This window comes from Prionailurus viverrinus, chromosome A1, assembly GCF_022837055.1.
Source record: "Prionailurus viverrinus isolate Anna chromosome A1, UM_Priviv_1.0, whole genome shotgun sequence".
Lineage (NCBI taxonomy): Eukaryota > Metazoa > Chordata > Mammalia > Carnivora > Felidae > Prionailurus > Prionailurus viverrinus.
The window spans coordinates 197,508,124-197,528,421 of NC_062561.1; the positions used below are offsets into that span (position 1 = coordinate 197,508,124).

The 20,298-nt window shown below is 48.2% G+C and overlaps 1 protein-coding gene across 1 annotated transcript; it reads left to right on the forward strand.

The window, feature by feature from the left end:
* Positions 1–10,476: 10,476 nt before the first annotated feature.
* On the forward strand, positions 10,477–19,464 carry CD74 (CD74 molecule; the record flags this gene model as incomplete). The annotated part of the gene is made up of 9 exons (XM_047851118.1): positions 10,477–10,706; positions 14,582–14,754; positions 14,924–15,003; positions 15,542–15,604; positions 16,326–16,421; positions 16,744–16,831; positions 17,874–18,065; positions 18,530–18,592; positions 18,851–19,464. Coding segments are annotated over 9 exons (996 nt in total), but the record flags the coding sequence as incomplete, so codon positions are not given.
* Between the last annotated feature and the right edge of the window lie 834 nt (positions 19,465–20,298).

The following is a 20,298-nucleotide window of genomic DNA, read 5'->3' on the forward strand; positions in this document are numbered from 1 at the left end:
CTTTTTTTTTCCAAACCAGAATCTTGCCAAGATTTATAAATTGCACCTGGTTATTAAATTTTGTAAATCTTTTATTTTTTTTAAGATTTTGATTTTTAATGTTTACTTATTTTTAAGAGACAGAATGAGAGTGGGGGGGGGGGCAGAGAGAGAGGGAGACACAGAGTCTGAAACAGGCTCCAGGCTCTGAGCTGTCAGCACAGAGCCTGACGTGGGGCTCAAACTCACAGACTGTGAGATCGTGACCTGAGCTGAAGTCAGATGCTTAACCGACTGAGCCACCCAGGCGCCCCTAAAGATTTTATTTTTAAGTAATCTCTATACCCAACGTGGGGTTCGAACTCACAACCCTGAGGTCAAGAGTTACATGCTCCCTTGATTGAGCCAGCTACGTGTCCCTACATTTCTTTTTCTTTTTTATTTCTTAAATCTTTTAAAATATAGAACCCTCTCCACACACACACTTTCTCATGGCATTGACTCTTTGATGGTAACAGTCATTGTCTTATGGACTGTCCTTGGATTTGTCTTTTTCCTTCTGGTGTCATTTCACTTGTTCTTCTATTCTTCTAATTACTGTAAACTGAAACTTAGGTCTAAAGGGAGATTCAGGTTGGAATGCCTGAGTGGCTCAGTTGGTTAGGCATCCAGCTATTGGTTTTGGCTCAGGTCTTGATCTCACGGTTTGTGGGTTTGAGCCCTGCGTCAGACTCCATGCTGATAGCATGGGGCCTGCCTGGGATTCTCTCCCCGCCACCTCTCGGCACCTCCCCAGTTCTCTCTCTCTTAAATAAATAAACTTATATAAAAAAAAAAAAGGTAGATTCAGGTTAATGATGTTTTAGCAAAGATATTTCCCAGCTGATGCTCAGTGTTATATCCCATTAGGAAACCTGTTGTCAGGCTGTCCCACGATTGGTGATGCTAAGTTTGATCACTTGGTGCTGATAGCAGGATTACACCCTCGTAAAGTGCCTTTCCCCCTTTGCAACCAGTGAGGACCTTTGGGATGCTGCTTCAGTGCATGATATCTTTTCCTTCTCCAACCTTTCATCTCATGGCTTTGGCATCCATTGGTGGCCCTTACCTGAACCAGCTATTGCACTGGGGGTTATTAAAAGGTGATTTTCTAATTCTGTCTTTTCTTTTATGTTGGTTTTCTTGTATTCTTCTGTAAAGAAGAATTTTTCTTTGAGGTGCCTGGGTGGCTCAGTTGGTTGAACGTCCAACTTCACCTCAGGTCATGATCTCAACGTTCTGTGAGTTCCAGCCTGCGTTGGGTTCTCTGCTGTCAGCACAGAGCTCACTTCTGATCCTCTGTCTCCTTTCTCTGCTCCTCCCTGGCTCACACACACACACACACTCTCTCTCTCTCAAAATAAATAAACATTTGGAAAAAAAGAAGACTATTGGGAGCATTATGTGGTTCAGTCTGTTAAGCATCTGACTTCGGCTCAGGTCATGAACTTGTGTTTCGTGAGTTTGAGCCCCGCACTGGACTCTGTGCTGAGAGCTCAGAGCCTGGTGCCTGCTTCAGATTCTGCGTCTCCCTCTCTCTCTGCCCCTCCCCATTCACACTCTGTCTCTGTCTCTCAAAAATAAAGATTAAAAAAAAAATTTTTTTTAAGAAGAATTTTTCTTTATCACCTGGGGTGGGACTATAGTTTCTTCTAAAGAGCAGGTAAATTATTCTAATTGATTCTGGAAATGTCCCATGTTTCACTGACAGCTGCCCATTCCATTTGGATCCTGGATCCTTCTGACAAATCCCAGTAGTCTTTGAACATTTCCTTGGTTTCTTTTGATGTCTCCAACACACCTACCTTGTATTTTCCTTTTCTCTGCCCTGTGATCCAACTACTAGAACTTGGACGTGAATACAGGAAGTCTGCCGCAGACTGGCTCTTGGCTCTTTTGTTTAATTGCAGGGGCCAGACCCAGTGTTTTGTGACCTCGCTGTATGGCCTTGGGCCAGTTCCTTTCCCCTTTCTGAGCCAGACTTTCCCCATCTGAACAACGGGGTCGTTGAATCCTGCCTTAACCTTAAGGATGTGTTAGATACCAAGTCTTCCTGCTCCTCACCACTTTGTCTCCTTCCCAATGCAGGGAGAGGGGTGGCATAGGGCTCCTTCAGTAGGCAGTGGGGCCTAGAGCCCTCTCCCACCCACCCTGGAGAAACTCAGTCTTGGGGTCCACCCTCCTGGCTGGAATTAGTCTCCAGTCTCCTGCACGCAAGAGCAGGTTGACTTTTGGGGTCATTTTTGGCCTTAGCCTAAAGTTGCTTCACAAGGAAAAGGTTTTGGCCTGCCATTTTGTTTTCACAGTCAGCTTACAATCAATTGAATTTGATGTATTTTTTCATTATTAAAAAAAAAATTTTTAATGTTTATTTATTTTTGAGAGAAAGAGAGACAGGGTACAAGCAGGGGAGGGGCAGAGAGAGAGGGAGACACAGAATTGAAGCAGGCTCCAGGCTCGGAGCTGTCAGCACAGAGCCCGACATGGGGCTCAAACCCACAAACCACGAGATCATGACCTGAGCTGAAGTCGGAGGCTTCAACCGGCTGAGCCACCCAGGTGCCCCTTTTTTCATTATTTTTAAATTTAGTTTTCCTTTGTATCAAAGTTACAAAAATTTACATATTCAAAGAATCAAATACTTCTGTAAGGCTTACTATGAAAAATAGCATTTCCTCATCTTCCTCTTTATACCACTTAAACTTTTTTAGCTGATTCTTTTGGTATCTATCTCTGTATCTCTAAATAACTTCTGATTTTACTTCCTGATTTTTCAATTTTAAACATTATCTGGTTGGTTTTTCACAGTGGAAGATGAGGATTTAGCCTCTTTCCTCTTCTGTCCTTCTATGTCACTCTTTCTTGTCCTTTCCTCCTCCCTTATACCTCTATTATACGTTTGGTTATTTATGATCAGCATTCAATGTTTACCATATTATGACAATGTGTATGACATTCAAGCTGAGTTACATAGTATACTAGGATTATTATTGATTTCATATATAACTTCTGTTTTCCCAAGACTTAATAGTTGTCTTGGTTTTTCATTTGCTTAATTTTCTTTCTTTCTTTCTTTCTTTCTTTCTTTCTTTCTTTCTTTCTTTCTTTCTTTCGAGAGCATGTGAGCAGGGGATGGGTAGAGAGACAGGGAGAGAGAATCTTAGACAGGCTCCACATCTAGTATGGAGCTTGACTTGGGGCCCAATCCCATGACCACGAGATCATGATCTAAGCTGAAATCAAGAGTCGGCTGCTTAACTGACTGAGCCACTCAGGTGCCCCTGTTTTCTTTTATTTTTTATTCAAAAAAATTTTAAGGTTATTTATTTATTTTGTGAGAGAGAGAGAATGTGCATATGAGCAGGGGAGGCACAGAGAGAAAGGGAGAGAGAGAAAATCCCAAGCAGGCTCCAGACCATCAGCACGGAGACCCATGTGGGGTTCAAACCCATGAACCTTGAGATCATGACTTGAGCCGAAACCAAAAGTTGGTTACTCAACTGACTGAATCACCGAGGCACCCCTTTTAAAATTTTTTTATTTAAATTTTATTATTATTATTATTATTTTTATTTATTTTTTTTTTTTTTTGAGAGAGAGAGAGAGCAGGAGTCAGGGAGGGGCAGAGGGAGAGAGAATCTTAAGCAGTCTCCACATTCAGCGTGAGCCCGACTTAGGGCTTGCTTCCACAACCCTGGAATCATTACCTGAGCTGAAATCAAGAGTGGGTTGCTCAATGGACTGAGCCACCCAACAGCCCTTCTTTTTTGTTGTTTTTTAAAATTTTTAATTTTAATTCCAGTACAGTTAACATACAGTGTTATATTAATTTCAGGTGTACATTACTCAGGGCTCATCATGATAAGCGTGTTCTTTAATTCCCCCATCACCTTTTTTACCCATCCCTCCACCCACCTCCCCTCCAGTAACCATCAGTTCTCTACAGTTAAGAATCTGTTTCTTGGTTTGTCTTTCTCTCTCTTTTTTCTTTTTCCTTGTTTTCTTGTTTCTTAAATTCCACATATAAGTGAAATCATACGATATATGTCTTTCTCTGACACTTTGCTTAAGATTCTACTCTCTGCTTCTATCCATGTTGTTGCAAATGGCAAGATTTCATTCTCTTTAATGACTGAATAATATTCCATTGTGTATATGTGCCACATCTTCTTTATCGGTTCATCTGTTGATGGACACTTAGGCTGCTTCCATAATTTGGCTGTTGTAAATAATACTGCAATAAACATAGGGGTGCATGTATCCCTTTGAATTAATGTTTTTGCATTTGGGGAGTAAATATCCAGTAGTGCAATTACCGGATCATGAGGTACTTCTATTTTTAACTTTTTGAGGAACCTCCATAGTGTTTTCCAGAGTGGCTGCACCAGTTTGCGTCCCACCAACAGTGTATGAGTGTTCCTTCACTTAATTTTCAGTGAAATTATCATAATTTAATTTTATACTCTCCAAAAACTACCTAAATTGCCTCTCAGTACATATCATATATCTATCAGACATATCAGATATGTATCAATTTTGTCACATTGAGATGTCTTTCAGAGCCTTTGGGCCTGATCCAATGTAGATGTTTTCGTTTTACTCCTAGAATTTCTGTGCACCACCCTCTTGGGGATCCCTATTCTGTCTCACAAGTGGAATTTCAGTTTCCTGTGTCTCAGGTCTCCTTGTATTTTTAGTGAACGCCTTCATTTTGGTGGAGCATACCTTCCTGAAGCTTTCTGAGAAAGGAAAAATTTTGAGATCTTGAATGTCTGAGAATATCTTCATGACACCCTCACATATTTGATAATTTGGCTCAGTGAAGATGCCAGGGTGGAAATAACTTTCCCGTAGAATTTTGAGGACATTGCTCCATTATCTTCTGGTTTGCAGGGTTGCTGTTAAGAAGTCCAAAGTCATTGTGATTCCTGGTGTTTTGTATATGTTTTGTTTTTTCCTTTTTGGAAATTTGGAATTTGCGGAATCTTTTCTTTGTCTCTATTTTTCTGAAGCCTCGCCGTAATGTGCCTTGGTTTGAGACTATTTTCATGCTTTTTCCTTGGTCTTCCCTGGGCCCTTTCAGTTTGGAAATTTATGCCCTTGAATTCTGGAAATTGTACTGACTTATTTCACTGATGATTTCTTCCCCTTGATTTTCTCTGTTCTCTATTTCTGGAACTCTGATATTTGGCTGTTGGGCTTCCCAAACTGGTCTTTAATTCTCTTTTCTTTTCTTTCCAGTTTTTCTTTTTGTCTTTGTGGGAAATTTATCTTTCTGAGAAACGAAAAAAAAAACCCTTTATCTTCCATCTACCAATTGTTTAATATCTGCCCTTGTGCTTTTAATCTTCAATAGCTGTGTTTTTCTTCTTCTTTTTTTTTTTTTCAGCTGTGTTTTTCTTCTAAGGGCATCTATTCTTGTTCATGGGTATAGTATCATATTTTATGTCTCTGATGCTAATCATGGCCATTTTGTTCCTCCGTGGTGCTTTTTGGGGGTTGGTTATTTGTTTTGTTCATTCTCTTTTATGTTAGAGGCTTTCTTCAGATATTCTATAACCCTTGATCATCTAAAAAACCAAGTAGAAGCTGTGATCCATGAGTAGGGCTTATCCACTGAGAGCTCCCCTATAGCATTATCCGTTTCATTGAGGAACTCCCAATGTCAGAATTTTTAGGTCATTTCTCCTGGGATGCTCATGTTCCCCAAAGAAGGATCTTCTCATGTACTGCCTGGAGGGACAGGCCTGCCTTCTAGCATTTGGGGAACCGGGAGTGGGGAGAAGGCTGGGACTCTTAGCTCTAGTACCAGCCCATGTCCTATGCTGTGCCAGAGGATAAACTTCCAGTCTTCCCTGAGAGAGGGAGGAGGAACTTATGGCAGGAAAGGAAGTGGGTATCCAACTGTTTGGTAAGCAGACTTCCAACCAATCCTCCTCTTCTTAGCCCCACCGTTACTCCTACCCAGTTGCCTAATATCCCAGTTCCTGAGCAGATTTGCATCTGCCATGTAAATAGGTGGCTTGTCAGCTTTTCTAGCTGCAGGTTTAGGATTTAGCTTTCTGGATCTGCTACAGGAGTTACCTCTAGTGTATATGCTCTCCAGCTTCCAAAATTCTGCTGCTGCTTTCTCTTCTGTCCTCCTTGTCCTTATAGTTTAAATTAAAAAAAATGTCATTTGAGAGAGGAAGTGAAGCTATATGTGTGTTCGAGCCATCATTACCAAGAAATCTTTTTTTAAATTGAGCTATAATTCACATAACACAGTATTCAAGCTTTTAAAATTGTACAACTCAGTGGTTTTCCATATATCCACAAAGTCGTGTAACCATCACCACTATCTAATTCTAGAATATATTCATCACCCAAAAGGAAACCTCCTACCCATTAGCAATCATTCTCTATCCTCCCCTCCCCACCCAGCCCCCGGCGACCACTGATCTACTTTCTCTCTCTATGGATTTCTCTCTCTGTGGAAATCCAGACATTTCACAGAAATAGATCATACAGTATGTAGCCTTTTGTGTCTGGTTTATTTCATTTAGCATGATGTTTTCCAAATTCAAACATTTAGTGGCATGAATCAGTACTTCACTGTTTCTGAAAAAAAAGAAAAAAAAACCAGTTCTGTTGATATATTACCTCCTCTTTACGGCTAAATAATATTCTATTGTATGGCTATGCCACATTTTATTCACTCATCAGGTGATGGACATTTGGATTGTTTTCACTTTAGGGGTATGAAGAACAATGGTGCTAAGAACATTTGCGTGCGGGTTTTTTTTTTTTTTAATTTTTTTTTTTTAATTTTTTTTTCAACATTTATTTATTTTTGGGACAGAGAGAGACAGAGCATGAACGGGGGAGGGGCAGAGAGAGAGGGAGACACAGAATCAGAAACAGGCTCCAGGCTCTGAGCCATCAGCCCTGAGCCTGATGTGGGGCTCGAACTCACGGACCACGAGATCGTGACCTGGCTGAAGTCGGACACTTAACCGACTGCGCCACCCAGGCACCCCATCGTGCGGGTTTTTGTGTGGGGGTATGCTTTCATTTCTCTTGTGCCAGATCTAGGAGCAGAGTTACTGGCTCATACGGTAACCCTGTTTAATTTGTTGAGGAGTTGTCAAATTGTTTTTCAAAGTAGTGGTACCATGTTTTAATTTTTTAAAAATTTTTTTAAAGTTTATTTTGAGAGAGAGAGAGAGAGAGAGAGCAAGTGGGGAGGGGCAGAGGGAGAGGGAAGGAGAGAATCTAACAACCATGAGATCACGACCTGCGCTGAAACCAAGAGTCACTCTTAACCAGTTGAGCCACCCAGGTGCCCCTTATTTTATTTTTTATTTAAAAAAAAATTTTTTTTAACGTTTATTTATTTTTGAGACAGAGAGAGACAGAGCATGAATGGGGGAGGGGCAGAGAGAGAGGGAGACACAGAATCGGAAGCAGGCTCCAGGCTCTGAGCTGTCAGCACAGAGCCCGATGCGGGGCTCGAACTCACGGAGCGCGAGATCGTGACCTGAGCTGAAGTCGGCCGCTTAACCGACTGAGCCACCCAGGCGCCCCCCTTATTTTATTTTTTAAAAAGTAAACTCTACCCCCAATGTTGGGCTCAAACTTAGGACCTTGAGATCAAGAGTGGCCATTCTCTGTGGCTGAGCCAGCCAGGCGCCCCAGCTGTACTATTTTACATTCCCACCAGAAATATGGCATTTTCATTTTTTCCACATCTTTGTCAACACTCGTTATTGTCTGTCTTTTCGGTTACAGCCACCATAGTGGGTGTGAGGTGGCACCTCATTGTGGCTGTGATTTGCATTTCCTTAATAACTCATAACGTGGAGCATCTTTTCATGTGCTTATTGGCCATTTGTACATCTTAAAAGGGGCTCCTGGGTGGCTCAGTCAGTTAAGCATCCTACTCTTGGTTTCAGCTTAGAAACCACATGGTTTGTGAATTTGAGCCCTATTTGGAGCCTGCTTGGGATTCTCTCTCCCTCTCTCTACCCCTCTCCTGCTTGTTCTCTCTCTCAAAATAAATAAACTTAAAAAAAAGGAATGTTTTTAAAAAGTCTTATTTTATTAAAAAAATTTTTTTAATGTTTTTATTTATTTTTGAAGGAGAGAGAGACAGAGCATGAGCAGGGGAGGGTCAGAGAGAGAGGGAGACACTGAATCTGAAGCAGGTTCCAGGCTCTGAGCTGTCAGCACAGAGCCCGATGCGGGGCTCGAACTCACCAATGATGAGATCATGACCTGAGCCGAAGTCGGACACTTAACTGACTGAGCCACCCAGGTGCCCCCAAAAGTCTTATTTTAAAAATAGCTTTATTGAGGTATGATTGATACATAATAAATTTTGTGTATTTAAAGTGTACAATTTGGTAAGCTTTGACATGTGCATACATCATGAATAAAGCTCTGCAATCAAGATAGTGCCCCCAAAGTTTCTTTGTGCCACTTTGTCATCCCTCCTTCATGTCCCTTCCTGCACCACACCCCCTCAATCCTTTTTTTTTCATTAAAAAAATTTTTTTAAAATATTTATTTATTTTTGAGAGAGACACAGTGTGAGCAGGAGAGGGGCAGATGGAATCTGAAGTGAGCTCCAGGCTCTGAGCTGTCAGCACAGAGCCCGACGTGGGGCTTCAACTCACAAACCACGAGATCATGACCTGAGCTGAAGTTGGACGCTTAACCTACTGAGCCACCCAGGCACCCGTACACCCCCTCAATCCTTAGGTAACTACTCATTTCTTTGCTATCACTGTAAGTTAGTTTGCATTTCCTAGAACTTTATCTAAATGGAATCATACAGTATATACTCTTTTGTTCTGGCTTCTTTCATATAGTATACTTATTTTGAGATTCATCCAGATTGTATATGTATCAATAGTTCATTCCTTTTTTTGCAAGTAGTATCCATTGTATGGGTGAATCACAATTTGTTTATCTAGGTGACGTTGGGTTTGGGTTATTTCCACTTGAGGGCTTTTATGAACATTTGTGCGCAAGTTTGTATGGATACATAATTTCATTTGTCTTGATTATCCAGAAAATATCTTAACTAGTAAATATCTGAGTAACAGTTTCATTTCTTGAGCATCTCCTATGGTTACCAGGCTCTGTGCTAAATGCTTATTTACTCTTACAACTTAGCAAGTTTAGTATTATTGTCCTTCCTTTACAAAGGAGAAAAACAATTCAGAAAGGTCAAGGCACTGGCTCAGGTCATGGGCTAGGTCTTCCTGACTTGGAATTTGAACTCCGGTCTGGTGCATTGAAGGCCATGTCTGCTCTTCTCCGTCTCCTCAAAATACATATACTATCTCCCTTGACTTTTGAAATCTTAGACTCATTGAATCTTCAAACCACAAAGTCTATTTTGTTTTTATTTTTAACAGGTTTTATGTTTTTTTTTTACTTTATTTATTTGTTTTGAGAGAGAGAGAGAGAGAGAACGTGAGCAGAGGAGGGGCAGAGAGAAAGGGAAGGGATCCCAAGCAGGCTCTGTGCTGTTAGCAAAGAGCCTGATGTCGGGCTCAAAGTCACAAACTGTGAGATCATGACCTGAGCTGAAACCAAGAGTTGGGCACTTAACTGACTGAGCCACGCAGGCACCCCAAACCACAAAGTCTTTAAAAGCTGTTAAAATTATTTTAAAAATTACTAATGTAAATTTTGAAACACATAAAAGACATAAAGATTAATAAAACAAATGTGGTATGTGAGCCACAGATAGTAAGAAATAAAACCTTGCCAACACAGTTAAATCTCCCTTCTCAGGCCTTCCGCAGAGGCCCCCACTGTCCTGAATTTGAAATACATGGTTTGGACATCAGCATGACGGAAGAGCCGAGTGGTTAAAAACCTAGACTCCCCACTTCTTGGATGCATGATCTTGGGCAAGCACGTAGCCTCTCAAAAGCCTCTGTGTCCCTCCCTATAAATGGAAATAATAAAATCAAACAGGCTTCAAAGAGTCACTGTAAAGATCAAATGAAACAAAGCATGTAAAACAATTAGCACTGTGCCTGGCACAAAGGAGGACTTAGTAAGTGGCAGTTAATGTTAGTCCCAGAGCCTTAGAAACATGGACTCAGTTCATGAAATGCTCAAGTTAGGAGGCAGCAGGGGGATCACTGAGCCCACCGTTTCCTCTCCCTTTCTGCACCCAGCTATCTATGGGGGAACAGGGGAGACAAAGGCATTTTCTCTTTCAAAGTGGTTTCCTGTCTAGGGAGTGAACATTTGCCTGTTTGTTGAAATATCCAAAGTGCCTTATGAATCCAAAGGTCTGCCCGGAAACAAGTGACGAGGGCCCTGAGCAACCAATGGAAGTATGCTGGCCTTTCCACCTGTCTGGGGAGCATCACCACCCCCTCATCCTGCCCTGTTAAAGGCAGCTTTGCCCAAGTGGGGGTATTTCCAGCTCTGTGGTTTTCACTTCCACTTTAACTAGTGGGCGGAGTGGCCTCCTGTGGACGAATCAGATTCCTCCTCAGCCCCGACTTCAAGAGGTGGGCCACGGGTTCAGGGTCCCAGACACCCAGGAGGCAGCAGCAGCAGCAGCAGCAGGAGGTGTGGTGGGGAAGACTAGAGGCCAGAACCATGGAAGACCAGCGCGACCTTATCTCCAACCATGAGCAGCTGCCCATTCTGGGCCAGCGCCCTGCAGCCCCGGAGAGGTATGTGTGAGCTTCGGGAGAGAGCACACAAATCCCGGACCGTACAGATGTGCCCAGGTGCTGCGGGAGGAGCACTAGATGGGGAGCCGCAGGACGGCTAGATTCAGGCCCTGACTCTGGGTGATGTTGAGCAAGTCTCTGGCCTGCTCAGGTCTTCTGTTCTCCCTCCTGTACAATGAGGGGGCTTTTTGAGGGCAGGAGTTTTATATTTCTTTGCACGATACGCTTCTGAAAATCAGGAGAGCGCCCCGGATTCTCTCCCTAGAGTTTCAAACGATATCACAGGCTTCACAGACCTCAGGAAGCTGGACTGTGAATCCTAGGTTAGAAACTTTGGACGAGATTTGGAAAATGCTATGGATCCTAGATGGAGAAACAGAGTTTCGCAAAGAGGATGGTAGAAGCAGCTCATCACAGTGGGGTTTCTCTCTAATTCCCACGGACCAGTGTATGAGTTTGTATCAGGGAAGTATAGTCACAGGTGTTTGTTGAGTCGATGGACGCGTCCGCCATTACAGGAGGGATTGAGAGATGCTGGAAGGGGTCAGGGAAAGGCAAAGGGGGACTCTGGCTAAATTTGTAGAAGGCACTGAAGGTTGATGTGGGCATGCCCTGCCTGGGTCCCTCTCCTTTGTAGCAAGGGGCCGGAGCAGCCACCCAGAGGACCCCGGGACCTTCTCCCAGCCCCAGGATTCTCTCATCCAGATGTTTCCTGAAAAAAAGCAGGATTAGAATGCAGCTACCCTGTTCAGATTCTGGGTCTCCCTCCCTCCCTCCCTCCCTCCCTCCCTCCCTCCCTCTCTCTCCCTCTCTCCTTCTCTCTCTCTCTCCCTGTCTCCTTCTCTCTCCCTCTCTCTTCCTCTCTCTCCCTCTCTCTCCTTCTCTTCTCTCTCCCTCTCGCTCCCCCTCTCTGCGCCCCTTCCCTTCTATCTCTCTCTCAAAAATAAACATTAAAAAAAAAAAAGAATGCAGTTACCCTGTGTCCCCATAGTCCCCAGTCTTCAAAAAGTAATTTGCAAATTGGGGGTCCTGGTTGGCTCAGACACTAGAGCATGTGACTCTTGATCTCAGGGTTGTGGGTTCAAACCCCACATTAGGTGTAGAGGTGACTTAAAAATAGAATCTTAAAAAAAAAAAGGTAATTTGCAAATTACAGGGATTTAGAGCTGTGATGTCAGCTGTTACCAGGCAGAAAGGGGTTTGGGAGAGACGCTCAGAGATGTCATGAGGAACTGCATTCTGCGAGACAGGTGACCAGGCAACAAGTCACTGCTTCTCTCTGGGTCTCAGTAAAAATAAAGACAGTGATGATACTAGCCACGATGATAGTCCCCTTTCACTGTCTACCTGTTACCAGTCCTCAGTCACTGTTAGTAATTACTGTGATTAGTTATGTGCTAAACCCAATCCTAATTCTCAAAGTAACCCTAGAGTCGGGTACTTTTCTCATCCCCACATTATTTATTTATTTATTTACTTATTTATTATTAATCAATTAATTAATTAATTTTTTAAGTAGGCGTCACACCCAGCACAGAGCCCAGTGCAGGGCTTGAACTTACGAGCCTGAGATCAAGACTTGAGCTGAGATCGAGTTGGATTCTTAACCAACTGAGCCACCCAGGCACCCCATCCCCATTTTTACATAAGAGAAAATTGAGGCTTTGTTAGTTAGCAACTTACCTAAGTTATCACAGCTAGTGAGTGTTGGAGTGAGAATTTGAACCCAGGACTAGCCTGATTTCAAAGTGTGAGCTCACTACCATCTGGCCCCCATCTGGAAGCATGATTTGCAAGGAGGGGAGATGGAGGCCCTCTGAGTTCAGGCCACCCAGTGAGGTGCAGACCCAGCATGGGCTCAGTGTACGGAGAGGGTGCCCCCTCCTCAAATCTTTGTCTGGTTTTCCTTTTAGTTTAGTTACTGCTTCTAAAACTGACCTGCCCTGTGTGCCCAGTCCTTTCCAGCCTTGAGCTGACCTCAGACCCTTTTGTGAGCACTTCTGCCTGGCAACATTTGTATCATGATTCCTGCTAGTTCTGGTTGGCTCCTGACTTCAGCCGGTTATTATTGTTTATTTAAGAAGGAGGTAGTGGAAAGGAGGAAATGAATATAGAGGGGACAAGAGTTGGCAGTTATTCAGAACCAGGGGACCGCATTCAAGATGCAAAAAGAGGAAGGAAACCAGATGCTAAGTTTTAACTCTTAACTCCTGAGAAAGTGTTCAGTGTTGTGTGCCTAGGTATGGAGCCAAGGGCTTTACCCTCAGGATCTTATTTTCTGTAACAACCCTTTGAGTAGCTGTTCCTATCTCAGGTTACTCACTCAGAGGGGTTAAGTGACTTGCCCCTGGTCCCTGAGCTAAGGGGGTGCAGAGCCAGGGTTCCATACCAGGCCTTATCTCCAATATGGCTGTGTAGATTCTTACGCTCATAGGAGAAACTGACGTTCAGTTTCTCCTAAGACTGGAATTAGACTGGGCGTGGGGTTGTGGAAGGGGCGCGCGTGAGCCTGTAGGTAATGAGCTGGAGAGCTTGAGCCCAGACAAGACCCTGGCTCGGGTGGACTTTTTACAAACTTTAGGGGCTGGCTACCCCTATTCCTTGAGAAGCCCTAGAAGTGGGATTTGTTTTCATTTTCCCCTCCCGTCTCGTCTCCTCTTCCCCATGCAGGGTGTTTGCTTTGTCCTAACAGAACAACAATCTTTTGGTCTGGACCTTGGCCCAGAAAATGCAGAGGACTGGCAAGCAGAGAGCCAATGAGAATGAGCTCTGTTTGTGACGTCATGAGTTACTATGCAGAAGGGTCTCCTGGAGTTTCCTAAAGTGTCCTTGTTGGTTCCTGGAGTAAGCAGAATGCAGTCTCGTCCCGACAGTTTCCAGACAGTTCCCACGGGGGTTCTAGTTAGTAGTCCCGCCTCTGGGGTGAGGTGGGAGAAAACAGGCCAGGAACTCTCAGGTTCCTGGCACAGGATCCTTACCTTCCCTAAACTGTACCACGTCCATGTGCCCTGCCAAACCGTATCCAAGGCCAACAGCTCCAAGGGCTGAGATCTGGCTACTCCTCCCAGTAGGGCCATCCAGTTTAGGGAATGTGAGACACTCTCCCAGTTACACAGGCTCAGCGCCACACTCCCGCTGAAATTCCCCCTGGGTAGGTATCATCATTTGAAATATTTTCTGTGGTCACAGTCAGATCTTACTTCAAAGAAGAAAACTACCAGGTCCTAGAATTGCTGAGGTGAGAGGCATCCACATGACAGGCCCAAAGAACAGCAGAGATTTGCTCAAAGACACTGAGAGTCTGGGGCAGAGGATGTGCCCCCAGAGGGGGTGGTGCCTGGCCCTGTTCTAGTCTGACATCGTCCAGTGCCCCCAACCTGCCCCTGAAATGTCAAGGCCTCACTTCTCGTTTTTAGGTGGGCCACATACTCTGCTGTCCAGGTCCCACTTCTTTCCTTTTTCTCTGATTTCACCGCGGGGGTTGGGTAGGTGGGAGATGAAAACTGCCTTCCTCTGGAGGGCAGTCCTGATCCTCAGGAAATCCCCTGGTAGAAAGGACAAGGCACTTGTCCCTGGCTTTTCCCCACTCATCCTAAGTCCAGGGGATAGATCTAGGATTTCTGCTTAGGCGGACCGTAGGAACAGTAATGGTTGGAAATACGGGGCTTGGGGAATGTTTTCAAGCTGCATGCCCGTTGGGACTTGTTTGTGCTTAAAGTGTGTGTGTGTGTGTGTGTGTGTGTGTGTGTGTGTGTTAGGGGTAGCCGAGGGGGTGGAGGGACTGATAGAAATGGGGCATCCCCCCACTCTGTCAGTCCTTGGGGCAGCCACCTCTGTGGACTCTCCTCTGACCTATCTCCTCATCCCCCCAACAGCAAGTGCAGCCGAGGAGCCCTGTACACAGGCTTTTCTGTCCTGGTGGCTCTGCTCCTGGCCGGCCAGGCCACCACTGCCTACTTCCTGTACCAGCAGCAGGGCCGGCTGGACAAGCTGACGGTCACCGCACAGAACCTGCAGCTGGAGAACCTGCGCATGAAGCTTCCCAAGCGTGCGTGCCCCGCCTCCATCCTGACCTCCCCCACCCCACGTCCCTTGGCTTCAGAGACCCCATTCCGGCACCCGGCCGGGCCTGCCTTCTCCTCCCTCATCTGAGTACTCTCTTCCCTGGGCACTGGGGGCACCCACGCTCATACTGTATGTACCTCCTCTTCCCACAGCTGCCAAGCCTTTGAACAAGTTGCGGGTAGCCACCCCCATGCTGATGCAGACGATGCCCATGCAAGGCCTGCTCCAGGCGGTAAGGACGACCCCAGGACGGTGGAACGGGGAGGTGTTACGTAGCCCAGATGGAGGGCAGGTGCCAAGGGACAGGGGAGGACTGCTGAGCCAGGAAAAGCATGGCTAGGGGGAGCGGACCGCTGTGAGGGGTGGGACAGGGCCCACCCTAGGAAGAAGAGGGCTCCCAGGAGTGGGGGAGGAAAGAGCCTCTGGGGCCATCCCTGGGGTGCTTACAAAGTGCTTCTCGTTTCCCAGAGCATCTCAGTCCCCTCTTTCCCAAAGCTCTTGATGTCCTAGATGGGTAATGGTTTTGTTCATAAAACAATCTGTTGTCCCCAAAGTCCTGGACAGGAAAGCTTATGCAGATTTGACCAATAAGGACCTTGACGCAGGAAGGTAAAGTGAGTGGCTTGAGCTCTCATGCTTGCAGGTGGCAGAGATGGGCCTGTTCCTGTTGAGCACCTGGGCCTCTTACCCAGACTCCAGCTGCTGGCTCTGCTGCAGGGCGCCTCCTCTGTGGGCCAGTGCTGGTAACCCCCTTTTCTTTCCTTCCACAGCCCGTGCAGAACGCCACCAAGTACGGCAACATGACACAGGACCACGTGATGCACATGCTCCTGGTGAGTGGGACCCAGCCAGTGACCCTGCCCACCCACCCAGGTTTCCCCCGAAGGGAAAGCCTGCTCGAAGGCCTGCACCATTCTGGGCTCACAGGAGACATTCAGGACAGGCTCACCGGATCAGTGAACGAATGCCAGGGTGACCCTTCAATGTCATAGTCTAGCCCTGCCATCCCCTTTTTTGAGTGTTAGAGAATCTGAGGGCCAAAGCCCAGGAGTGACTTGCTCAAGATGCCCACTTTTTCCTCCCCAAATTTCTTCTGCATGTCTACTCTGTGCCAGGCACTGCAAGGCTCTGGGCTCACACTGGGAAACACTCAGACTCGCTTCTAATCCCATGGGAGTCCCAGACTAGTGTGGGAGGCAGACAAGTGACCAGGTGATGAGGGACACGCAGGGAGCTTTGCATGGAAAGAAGCAGAGGACCCGACTGAGTGACGGCAGGGGAGGGGGTGTGGAGGAGGGGAGGCCTGAAAGGTGAGGAAGAGTCTGCAAGGAGTAGAAAGAAGACTGGGGGTTAGTGGTAGATCCGGGCCTGGAACCTGGGTTTCTCTACTCCCAGCCTGGGGATCACACAGCTGTGCCGCTGGACGGCCCTTGCCGCCTCCCGTCCCCACTGGCTCCGTTACGGCAAGGGTCCAGGGGAACACGGGCTGCACATTTCACCGTGCCTGCGGGGGAGCACTTTTTAAACCTTCCCTCCTGCCTTGCTACCCTGCAGGAGGGTGACCCTCTGAAGGTGTACCCGCAGCTGAAGGGGAACTTCCCGGAGAACCTGAAACACCTTAAGAACACCATGGGGACCCTGGATTGGAAGGTCAGCAGGTTTCCCCACACTGGCTCCCTCTGGTTCCTGACATTAGGACAGGGCTGGGAAAAGGTGCTGTACAGGGAGGGGGGTGGGGTCCGGGGAAGCCATCCCCAGGGAGCTGCAGTAGTCTGGCCAACACCAACAAAGCCACAACCATGAAGAGGGCTGCAGCTGAGGAACCACCTAGACCAAACTCCGTGGGTCCGCGCTGCAGCTGGACTCTGGGGTGTCGAGTCCCTGTCAGACCCCCCCATGTCTGTCCCCAGGGGCAAAGCCAGGGAAGGTTGGAGGGGGCTGATGAGCCTGACCCCTTGCCTCATCCCATCAGGTCTTCGAGAACTGGATGTATCAGTGGCTTTTGTTTGAAATGAGCAAGAACTCCCTGGAGAAGCACCCCGCCGACATTCCAGTGAAAGGTATGGGAGTGGGAGCCTCGGGCTGCCAGGGCTTCTGGGGGCTCCCTCGGGACTCTCCTGGAGCTGCAGAGGGTAGGACCTGATCACTCCCTGACCCAAGCACTGGGACTCTCCAGGGCTCTCATTCCTGTCTTTCCTGCCTGTTCCTTCTGGCCTTGGCTGCTCCCCCCAACCCCAGCCCCCATCCTGCCTGAGGGCCCACAAGGCAGAGGCCTCCTTTTAGGGGATGACCTCCCTTGCGGAGGTCAGCGCTGCACAAGTTGGCCTGGAGCAAAACCGCCCGAAACATCCCAGGTGTCATCACAAGGTCTTCCCCGCTCCACACTGCACAGGTTCCTGAGGGGGCTGGGAGGGCTCATGACCCCACCTTCAGAGGGCCCTCCTCACGCTCACAGCCAGCAGGTGCCGGACAAGAGGGCCTTGGGGTTCTCCCATCTTGTGGACAACGTATGGCAGGATTTTCAGCCCTGAAGCATCGCAGAGTGCCAGGTCTCCATCCTGGCACTAATTTGCCACGCAACTCTGGGCCAGGGTCTTCCTTCTGGGCGTCAGGTCTGGAAGTAGAACAGTGGCCCGCCCCACCCTAGGCCTCTGATTTTTCCGTCATAGGTTCACAGAAGGCACGTTCAGTGTCATCTCGACCAACTCCCAGCTGATGTTTGAATTCCCTCTACATCCTCAACAAAGCCCCAGTTTGTACTTGGATAACCCCGGTAACAGCCGCTCAGACTTCCCGAGATGCCCACTGCTTTTCCCTACAAATAAGACTCACAAGTGCGATCCCAAACTTTAATAGGCCTTGAGTGTCAGAAGAAATCATCAAGTTCTGGGATAAATCAGCCACATGGCCATTCACTTCCTCTGATCTCAGACTCTGCTGGTCCATGCCTTAGTTTCCCCATCTGTGCAATGGGTAGAGTGAGCACGGCCACTTGGGCAGAAGGCATCAGGCCCACAGCAGTGGTATGTGGATCTCTCGTTCTGCCGAGACCCTGGCCCAGGGCCTGCTCACTCACTGTCTTCGCCATGCCTGTCGCTTCAGTACTGACCAAGTGCCAGGAAGAGGTCAGCCGCATTCCCGCCGTCCACCCTGGCACGTTCAGGCCCCAGTGCGACGAGGACGGCAACTATAAGCCGCTCCAGTGCTATGGGAGCACCGGCTACTGCTGGTGCGTCTTCCCCAACGGCACCGAGGTCCCCCACACCAGGAGCCACGGGCACCGTAACTGCAGTGGTAAGAGTGCCTACTCGGCCAGGGAGTGTCAAAGGAGCAGGAAGGTCCAGGAAGGCTGCGGGGCGAGAAGTCCCTCCTGGCGCACACGTGGCCCGGACAGTCGAGCTCCTGGGGGCAGCCGCTCAGCCACCGCTTTATCCATCCACCTACCCGTGCATTCCTCACGTGTTTGTCCATCCACCTTTTCTCTCCTCACTTCCACTCATCTACTTACTCATCTGTCCTTCTGTCCCTCACCTGTGATGCTCACGCAGCCCTGCACCACCCACAGTGCATCCGGGAGTCCTACAGGCCCACCCATCCTGTGTCATCATCCCCTCCCGTGGCCTTCCCCGACCACGCCTGGTTGTTGCCATCCGACAAGAGTCCTGTGGCTGGGCTGGGAAGAATGACCCAGGCCCCTCGCCAGTGGGTGTGGGAGGCTGGACTGCCAAGTGACAAATGGACTTGCTACTCCTTTGCAGAGTCAGTGGACATTGAAGACCTGTCATCTGGGCTGGGCATGACCAAGCCGGACCTGGGCCAAGGTAAGGGCTCCTGCAGGGGACATTTGGTCCCCAGCAACGTATCCCCAGAGGGGCCGAATCCCTCACGGATGAATGGCCAGTGCAGCATGACCCTGGGTCATTCTCCAACCTCCCCGGGGACAACCATTTCACACGAGCACCACCTCTAGGGGCTGCAGGGGTGGCAAGTCCTCAACTGCTCTGAGATCCCAGGGTGCTGGGAAGGGTCAGGGACAACAGGGGACCTCAACCCTAACCGGCTGCTTCTCTTCTCCATAGTGGTCATGTGAACAGCAGACACAGATGCCAGCACACAACCAGCCCTGCATGGCCACTGCTTCCCTGCTCCCCTCTCTCCTCCCACCCTAGCCCCTCTCCCCTCCCTCACACACCGCTCCCCTGCTCACCAGCTCCCCTTCTGCGCCTCCTTCCATGACACCCTGGCACCTGGCTCTCCATCATCCTTGGACACGCGTCCTGTCAGAGCAGCACAGATATAACGATGCGGGCCCTGCTGCCCAAACCCCATACATCAGCAGGGATGCACGGCCCACGAAGGTGAACCAAGAGCTAGGCTGACCCCCAGTTCAGCCTCCAACATGGAGCCCCAAGATCCAGGCCCATGGACGAAGTGGGAAGGTGCAGGGAGAGGGCACGATGCTTCCCTACACCCAACATGTTTGCTGTCGCTCTCTTTCGGCCTTGGCTTTGTAGCCTATTTAACTAGGGGGGGATGAGCCACTCTTTCCCTCTAGCGACACTCACCCAGGAAGAACCAGCCTCTCCACAACCCCACCTCCCTTTCTGCCAACCCCCAGTTCCCTGTGTGCAGTCAAGCTTGTCATTAGCCCCCAGGGCTGAGGCTCTGAGAATAAAACATAGTAAGTAGACCACTTCTGGTTCCTGACTGTTGTTGGGATCTGGTTCATTTATCCCAAGGAGGTAACAGAGACCTTGAATCCAGCGGTGTGGGTGGGAGGGCGCAGCCCAGGGAGCCCCCCAGAGGCCCGTGGGGCCAGGCGGGCTGTGGGGGTGCGCTCTTTAGATACAGACATACTTGGGTCTCCATGTTAACGCACAGAAATACTCTGCTTCCAAAAAGAAATAGGCTCTTGCCCATCGCTCTTTAAGTGCAAGCTCCTCTTGGTCCAGCTGCCATTTTCCCAGATCCCTGTTCTCATTTCTGTACTAAGAACAGTACGAGTGTGAGGACAGACGGCAGTGACCCAGGCCTGGTGTCAGGCCTGCCAGCGAGTGGGGGCTGTGGAGAACCAGGGGGCTCACCCCTGTCAAAACCGTACCTGCTCTAGACCGACACCCTTGGTGCGGGGACAGAGGCAAGCACGGGGGCAGGGCCCCAGGTTAAGGGTGCAGCCGGATGCCACCCTGGGTCTCCCAAGGCCTCCGGCCCAGCACTCTATCTGCACGGCCTCCTACTCTCACTAGCAGAAGGCTCGAAGCTTTGGAGAGAAATCGCCGTGACTTCGCTGCTCTGGGCAACCGCACTGCTGCCCTCCCCAAGTCATACAGAGATCACCCGGACAGCTCTTTTGGGTTCCTTGTTTCTCACCGTCACCATCACAGAACCTCTGTTACCTGGACACGAGGGCACCTCAGGCCTAACTGGTTTTCCTGCTCCTCCTCTGCCCGTGGTTCCCCGAGAGGGCCTGCCTCCAGCTCAAACCCTAACTTCAAAAGGTGGCTGGGAAAGTACCCCCCGCTTCCAT